The sequence below is a fragment of the Diceros bicornis genome, chromosome 31 (assembly GCF_020826845.1).
Source record: "Diceros bicornis minor isolate mBicDic1 chromosome 31, mDicBic1.mat.cur, whole genome shotgun sequence".
In the NCBI taxonomy this organism is placed as follows: domain Eukaryota; kingdom Metazoa; phylum Chordata; class Mammalia; order Perissodactyla; family Rhinocerotidae; genus Diceros; species Diceros bicornis.
This window is the reverse complement of record NC_080770.1, coordinates 9,791,103-9,799,905: the sequence shown is the minus strand read 5'-3', so window position 1 is coordinate 9,799,905 and position 8,803 is coordinate 9,791,103. Positions and strand designations below refer to the sequence as shown.

Here is an 8,803-nt window from a genome sequence, read left to right as displayed (position 1 = left end):
CTAATATGGCAAGAGTCTGCTTCTCAATCAGAGAAATTAAGATGGGCTTACAATGGCAGTAAATTAAACAAACAGTCAGGGATATGGGAAACACAAGATGGCCCCTTGGTTCTTCCCAACTCCCTGGAAAACCCCAATTTTTGGCATTTACCTTCCTTCACCCACCATGCTGCATTTAAGAAAATTTTTTTTTCCCCCAGAGGCTTCAGACCTCCTCTCTCTGGACCCTTTGAATACCTGCATCTGGACTTCATTCAAGTACGACTTAGTATGGGTTACCAATATGCTCTTGTTATGATATACATATTTACTGGATGGGTTGAGGCCTTCCCATGCCACAAGGTGGATGTCCTAATAGTGGCAAAGAAACTGTTAGAAAGTATCTTTTCGACTTGGGGTATACCTTTGACAATCTCCAATGATTGAGGCACCCACTTCACTGGGAAAATCATACAAGCCCTAATGAAAACCTGGCAAACATTTGGGATTATCACTGCTCTTGTCACTGTCAATTACCAGGCAATGTCAAGAGAACTAATGGCTTTAATGTTTTTCCAGATTTAAAGAAATCTTTTCTTAAGATATCAACAATTTGGTAAGATATACCTTTGTGAACAATGATAATACATTTACCTTTTCTCTCTACCCAATCCCTCAGAATTCAGAAACAGTATTCTTATTTCACCTATATAAATAATCAGGCCAAGTGTTACTATAAAAAATTAGTTTTACTGTGATTATCTTCAGTAAAGGATAGAAGTAATTGTAGAGAGAAAAATCATGTTCGCACCTTTGTAGCTATTAGATTCTAGTCCTGCTATTTTTTTTTTTGATGAGGTTTTGTTACATACCTGTAGACTGGACTCCTCTGGACTATGGTACTGTCATTGTTCGTGCTGACTGTTCTCAGTACTACCTTTGGAAAACATAAACTCACTCCACACTAGATAGTCACTGGCATCAACGTTTATTGATATAAAACCTTCCGCTGATCTCTTGTAGTCTCATGCTAGTATGACCAGCTACTGTAAGTTTCTAATGTGTTATGCTCAAGTCTATCATCAACAGGTTAAAGAAGCTTTCCCAGATCTCATTTTAAAGGATCCTGTTGTTCACAGTCTAGAGCCTGGTGACTGGGCATTCTGGAAGCATCATCAGAGGAAGACACCCCTTGAGCCCAATTGGAAGGGACTTTACCAAGTGTTCCTGACTACTGACACTGCTAAAAAACTAGAAGGCATTGTTTAGGATGACATCTGATTCTGTACAAATGCTGGAGACCTCCAAATCAAACTAACTAAGAAGAGAAGTAGCTGACATTGATGTAGACTTCCTTTACCCAAAACACCAGAACAAAACTTCCTACTTTAGCTAAACATGAAACCCCTTTCTTCTTTTCTTCCTTTCCTTTACTCTGGTACTGATCTATAAAGATAATGCCCTCATGTCTACCTCCCAGGCCATTGCTAAGGGGGGGGGGTAACCTCTGGAATTTAGAACAATTTTTTATATCAGGCTAGGAGAAAATCTAACTGACCCCTGGTTTAAACACGTAAATGCAACAACCCTTGTGAATGAATCCATTAACAGTGCCACCTAAATGGAAGTAATTTGTGCCCCAACAGGTTTTATCTTTGTCTGTGGTAGGTATAATTTTCCTTGGAATTATGAATGCCTAGATGGTTGGCACACAGCTGGACAATGCCTCTTAGCTTATCTAACTGTGCCCCTCACTGTTCTAGAAAGAATCTACCTGGAAGAATTTATTAATTCAAAATTACTCCCTTTCAAAGATCCCTATTTCCTTGGTTAGGAGTGATACCAGCTCAACACAAAGTTAGTGTAAGGGAAGCCACGTTATAGAAGAAAGCCATGTTGGAACTATGAATAACCATGACTCACCAGCTCCTTTAATCTTTGCTTTAGTTTGCCTAGATAGGTAAGGGTCTGTCTCCACGGGATTTGCAGGCTCTGTAGATTTTATGACCCCTCTCAGCTGCGATAAGATGAGAACTTTGTTCTTTTGAGTTCTCTAGGAATGTGATGGCCTCTGGACAGAGATTCTATGCTGATATCCATGACAACTGAGAGATCTCATGTGGTATCTTCTAGTTTGCAAAGCAAGGGGCTTCAACACTTCCTAATCTTCTTCCATGTAACCCACTGGCCTATATAACTGCTTCAAGAATCTGTACTCCACTTAAGATGGTTCTTTTGGACATTAGTCAGCCATCTTCCCCCTTGCTAGCAAGCTGTAATAAATTCCTTTCTCTCCTACCTCCTTGCTTCTTGATGATTGACATATCTTGTGGCCGGCAGACGACATGAGGCTATGATCAGACACCTCTCCTAAGCTCTTAAAAATGTTGCAGAATCCACTGTTAAAGCAATAGCTACTGAACAAAAGTCCTTAGACTCTGGTTGTTCTTGATAATAGGATAGCCCTTGATGTTCTTTCAGCTGAGCAAGGAGGTGTCTGTGCTGTGGCTGACACAATGTGCTATACCTAGATTAATACTACTAGAGAAGTTGAAACTCAGTTACATGAGATTATTGAGCAAGCCAATTGGCTTTAAAGGTTTATTCCTTCAATGAGGTCTTTTTTTGATGGGTTTAGGGACCATGGCTCTGAAGTGCACTCCAAATATGGTAATTATCTACCTCATAATTATAATAATCTCCCTGGCATGTTGTGTTCTCTCAAAAGGATTAATTGCATGTTTGCAGCTCCCACTCACCAAGCAGCTCCCACTCACCAAGATCTCCCTGAGACTGAAATGTCAGAAAAGGAAAAAAGAATGACCAACTTAAAGAATGAACTGGAAGGCATGACCTGTGAGTATCTCAGAGACTAAGCAAAAACATCATGACCAGCAAATATCACTCAGAAGAACAGAAAAAGCCATAAGAACTATGGAGCAGTGGCTGAGAGTAGTGCTAATGCAGTAATTTTTTTAACACATTTCTCAGGCTGAGAGTTTTAATCAAACGAAGGGAATTGTTAAAACAAGGAAATAAGCCCAAAGTGGCCCCTATGACAGCAAACCAACATTTAATTACAGCTTCAGGCTTCCCAGGAATGTGACCTTTATACAGTCAATCCGAAATTTCCTGAGTTGCACAAGTAAATTATCTGCATGTTAAAACCCATGCCCATTCCTTTTCTCCTGGTAAAGATGTTCTGGTCCAAAAAACCCTATCTTTTCTTTAGCTAATTACTTCCTTACCCCATTCTCCTTCCTATAAAAACTTTCCATTTTGTATAACTCCTCATAGTGCCCTTCTAGTAACCAGATTGGACGCTGCTTGATTCGTGAATTGCTTAAGAAAGCCAATTAACACCTCCAAATTGACTCAGTTGAATTTTGCTTTTTAACAGATGGTATGTGAATTATATATCCATAAAGCTATAAACAAAGAAATTTTTAATAGATGATTTAGTGCTAAAGAATAGTGCTATGACATTTTATCCCATATTTTCTCTTCAATTTTTCCCTAGCACATTGTGCATGTACCAGATAGCAATTTTACAAAATCAGAGTTTAATTAGTTATTTACTTCTCCCTTGCTCACTGGATTTTAAGAGCCATGAACACCTTGTCTGACACATTACTGTATTCCTAGAACTAACACAGAAAAGATCCTCGCAAATATTCTTTGAATGAATCAATAAGCCAATACAAATAAACCTCTATATAAGCTTACCACTGGTTTACCCTTCTGCCCTCTATCACTGCCCACTCTGCCCCCATTCCAAGTAACTTACTTTCAGTGTGAATTTGTGGTATGATTTAAACTGAAGCAGAATGTCACTTACCAAAATGAAAGGTATGCACCATATTTTATTTGCTTTAATTTAACTCGGGGTTGTGTTCCTTAACTCTTTTAATCAAAAATCAGTACTAAATAAGCAAAATTCTTCCTCTTCTTTGCCAAGGAAAATCAAAAAGCATTTCACTTTTGAGCCTCACCAATTAGATTTTCTGGGAAGAACTGCATACAATGTAGCCAGTTTATTTTGGATTGTTTCCTAAGATTCTGTAGTTCACAGTCCAATATTGACTTTGAAGCACTGCTGAGGACAAGGACAACTTTTACAGAGTACAGCTTTAACAGATTTGATTGTCAAATCCTGGAAGTACCTCAGCAAAATATTTCTCTCTGTAGCTAATGAGAACAACTACCGACCTGACCCTAAAAACTTGGGAGAAACAGCTTCCATGGCCCTGCTTTGGAGGTGAGAAAGGGCCAATTGAAGAGAAAGTGTGGTCATCACACATTTAGTGTGAAAGGAAATATTTTCTCCCCTTGAACTTTTCTAGATACAGTCTTTTTGCCTCATCTTGGGGATCACCTGCTCAGCCTCAATGGCCTTTCAATACCTCCTGGATCAAGTTGGAGGCCTGGGGAGATACCAGATCCTTCAGATGATTTTCCTTTGTATCTCCAACCTCATAGTATGCCCTCATATGCTATTGGAGAACTTCACCGCAGCCATCCCTGGTCACCGCTGCTGGGTCCACAACCTCGACAATGACACTGTCTCTTCTATTGGCACTGGGAACCTCAGCCACAATGCTTTCCTGAGAATCTCCATCCCACTGGATTCAAACCTAAGGCCAGAGAAGTGTCGTCGCTTCCTCCACCCCCAGTGGCAACTCCTTAACCTGAATGAGACTTTCTCTAACCTGAGTGAGTCAGACACAGAGCCTTGTGTGAATGGCTGGGTGTATGACCAAAGTTCCTTCTCCTCCACCATCGTATCTGAGGTAAGAGGCCCCATTTACCTCTTGTGAGTATACGATGTGGGTGTTTAGAGGTAGAACAAATAATGAAGATGCTTCAAGACTTTAGTCACTACACAGATGTTCCTTCTTCATTCTTTCAGCAAATATTAATTGCTTCTCTATTAAATGCTTCACATTTAAATAAATAATAATACTAATGAATTCAAAAATAGACATGAGCCCTTCTAGCATAGTGCTTTGATTCTTGGAAAGACCAAAATTTAAGCAACTAATTTATGTAATGTGTTAAAAATGTTATGGTAATTAGTAATGATTAGTGTTTGGTTGCAAATTATAATTTTTTGAGAGATTGATGAAAACCTCCATGCTCAGACGGTATGTACCCCACAGCAGTCATATAAGAAGGTCTGTGATGAAATTCAGTCATGAAGAAATTTTAAAACTCAAATAATTGCACTCTATGGCCAAGGTTAAGAACCAGTTAGCATGGAGTAAAAGAGAGCATTAATAAAACCTACAATTTTAGAAGAGGCTTCCAGAAAAGTTATATTTAAGCTGAGATCTGAATGAGAAGATTAGCTAATGTAGAAAGGGAATCTGGAAAGGAAGATAGGGGTCCAATATACTAAAATTTGCAAGTAATGTTAAGGTGTTTCCAATGAGGGGTTATAAGCTGCTGTGGAGCTCTCCTTTGCAAGTTTCCTTCTCTTCTAGTGGGACCTGGTATGCGAATTTCAGTCACTGATCTCAGTGTCTAAATTCTTATTCATGGCTGGAATGCTGGTGGGAAGCATCATTTATGGCCATTTATCAGACAGGTGAGTGTCTCTGGATCACAGCTACTCTTTACACCTGGGTATTTTCATGAGTCATTCTTTCATTAGGAAATAAATACTGCAAATTACACTCTTCTAGAGCCGCCTTGATCTCCATTGTTCTAGAAATGCAAATGGAGAATTAATACTGTGCTGAATGCTATTTTTCCAACGTTGAGCTTGGTGTACAGGACTCAGTAATGGTATTTCCATCTAATTTGGAAGCACATCAGGACAGGAAGCAGAGAGGAGGTGCTATAACATGTGGATTAGAAACACAAGAAAATGATACCTATAGGAATGGAGAGGGAAATGTTTTATGGAGTGAGATGCAGCCTGTTTGAAGACAAATATGGATAGCTGTTTTGTTGGTCTCAGCCAGGGGTGCCATATACAGTCCTTCCTGGACCCTGTGAGCTGAATTGTTGTGGCTTCCCAGAGAATGGTCATCATGGCCTAGTTGCCCTAGTGTGATGGGTAGATTTTCCTATAAAACCTGTAGAATATAGAGCAATGCGTCATTGTTAGTGTGTTGAAAAGTTATGCCAGTAACCTTAATTTTTGGTTTTGCAAAAACAGCTTTTTAAAGGTAGGTTTTTCAATCATGTAAAGTAATTAAGTTTTACATGTGAGAAGTTTGGGGTATTCTGTGCCTGACAGTACCACTTCTTAAATAGACGTTCTCTGAAATCATTGCCAGCACCCAACCATGTCTCGCCTGAAGAAGGTGGAGCACATGATGTGCCCCTTACCATTCACCAGCATAATATTAACTGTTGTCTCAGCTGAGAAATGTGAACACTAAATATATCACAGTAAATGTAACATATATAAGAGTTCAGAGTCAGAGTGTTCATTTTCAACAGTCCAGTAACATGGCCTCCTGTGACAGTGTCGTAAGAAATTATAGCTATATCAATTTATGGATCACATTGTAGTAAATGTGAGGGATGGAAGAGGCCTAGTAGCAGATTACACTGGAGAACTAGCTGAAATTGAGGTAGCGAGATAAACCAAGGATTTTCAACTTCATCAGACAGCTAAGAGGAAAAATTAAAGCATTATGTGTAAAAGAGGGGTGTGAACAAATTAATACTTTTTAAGTAACACTCTCAACTGTTCATAATATCCCAATATTGCAAATGATCTAGAAGTCTATCAATAAGAGAATAAGAGGCAGGATATTCACACAATTAATTGATATGCAATAAGGGGAATGAAAAAACTATTCTGTGTGGTAACATGAATAAATACCAAAACCATGTAGCTGAGCAGAACAAGCAAAATACAAATCATTACATACTAGACAATTACACTTAGGTAGAGTCAAAAACAGACAAGCTATACTATGTTGTTAGAAGTCAGAAAATTGGCTCTCTTTGGAATTTTATTGCAATTGCCTTGAATCTACAGAGCAGTTTGGGTTATACTGCCATTTTTAAAATACTGAATTTTGTGATGTATGAACATTATGGAGCTCTTTGTTAATTTAGATTTTTAAAAATTTCCTTTTTACATGTTTATAGTTTGTGGGAACAGTCATGCATTTTTTCCCATTAAATTTACTTCTATTTAACTTGGTTTTTGAGGCTGTTAAGCTTTTTTTTGTAACATTAATTTCTAACTATTCATTGCTCATATGTACAAATACAATTGATTTTTATATATTGATCTTACCGACTGCCATCCTGATAAATTTATTTATTACTTCTAGTATATTTATTGTGAGTTCTTTAAAGCTTTCTACTACATTATCTTTTCATCTGCCAGTAATGATAGTTTTACTTATTATTTTCCTATCTTTTGCCTTTTACTCTTTTTCTGTCAATAGCTAAAACATTCAGTATCATGCTTAATTAAAGTGGTGAGAGATGATAATCTTGCCTTGTTCTGACCTTAGGTAGAATGTACTGACCCTTTCACTCTTGGGTATAATATGAGCTATAGGCTTATGGTAGTTACCTGTAATGAGTTTTAAGAAGTTTTCTTCTATTTCTGGTTTTCTGAGTATTTTATTTGGAAAGATATTGACATACAATAAGTACTATTGGAGACATACTATAGACCATCTAAGACCTGAAGGGTAAGCTTGGTTGAGACTCTTTGGGAAATTAAGACATTCAAAAGCTGTCATACATAAGGTGGAATTTAGAAATCCATACAAGAGGCCAGGCAATGCACGTGCTCAGAAAAGAAATGAGAACATCTAAAGCTTTTACTTCAGGTTGATACATACCCTAGCACAAGCCTAGCTAAGTCTTTAAGGAGTGTCCTAAAACAGACGCAATCTGCAAACATTGGGAGACCTCCAGACACTCAAGGAAATCTCTGTCAAAACTTAGCTGAACATGAGCTAATAGTTTTCCAAAATAGTTTGGAAAGGTCTCAAAATATAGACTACTTAACTCTTCAACAATTAAAAAAAGAATGAGAAATCACTGCAGAAGGGGGGAAATCTGATTTCCAGAGTTACCATATATAGTAGTCAAATGTCCAATTTTCAAAAAAATATCAAAAGGTAGGCAAAGAACCAGGGAAACACGACCCTTTAAAAGGGGGAAAAAAACCTGACAGAGACTGTTTGTGAGTAAGCCCAGAAGTCAGACATCCAGACAAAGACTTTAAAACAACTGTCCTAAATACCTTCAAAAAGCTGAAGTAAAGCATGGAAAATGAACTAAAATAACTCAGGAAAATATTTCATGAAGAAAATGAGAATATCCACAAAGTCATAGAAATTATAAAAATGGAACCAAATAGAATTTTTGGTGGTTAAAAATATTACTGAATTGAAGTTTGCTCTAGAGGGATTCAACAGCAGATTTGAGCAGGCAGAAAAAATAGTGAACATGAAGATAGGACAGTTGAAATAATTAAGTCTGTTGAACAGAAGGAAAAATGAAGGAGGAAAGTGAACATAGCCTAAGGGACTTAGGAAACACCAGCAAGCAACAAACATGCTAATTATAGGAGTCTCAGAAAGAGAAGATAGAGAGAAAGGGGCAGAGAATTTATGTGAGAAATAAGAAAAATTCCCAAATTTGATGAAAGATAACAATATACAAATCCAAAGCCTCAATGAAATCTAAGTAGGATTAACTCAAAGAGACTCACACTGGGACATATTATAATCAAAATGTCAAAAACAAAAGACAAAGAGAGAATCTTGAAAGCAGTAAGAGAGAAGCAACATGTCACAATCAAGGGATCTTCAATGAGGTCATTTGTTGATTTTTCATT

At 37.7% G+C, this 8,803-nt stretch overlaps 1 protein-coding gene across 2 annotated transcripts in view; it reads left to right on the top strand.

Annotated features, from left to right (window-relative positions):
* The first annotated feature begins 4,367 nt into the window (after nucleotides 1–4,367).
* LOC131395507 (organic anion transporter 7-like) overlaps nucleotides 4,368–8,803 on the top strand; it is a 44,097-nt gene continuing 39,661 nt past the window's right edge. For both annotated transcript variants that reach the window (XM_058527375.1, XM_058527374.1), the window contains exons 1-2: nucleotides 4,368–4,769; nucleotides 5,463–5,566. In XM_058527375.1, coding sequence (XP_058383358.1) covers nucleotides 4,368–4,769; nucleotides 5,463–5,566 — 506 coding nt within the window. The remainder of the gene's footprint in view (nucleotides 4,770–5,462; nucleotides 5,567–8,803) is intronic.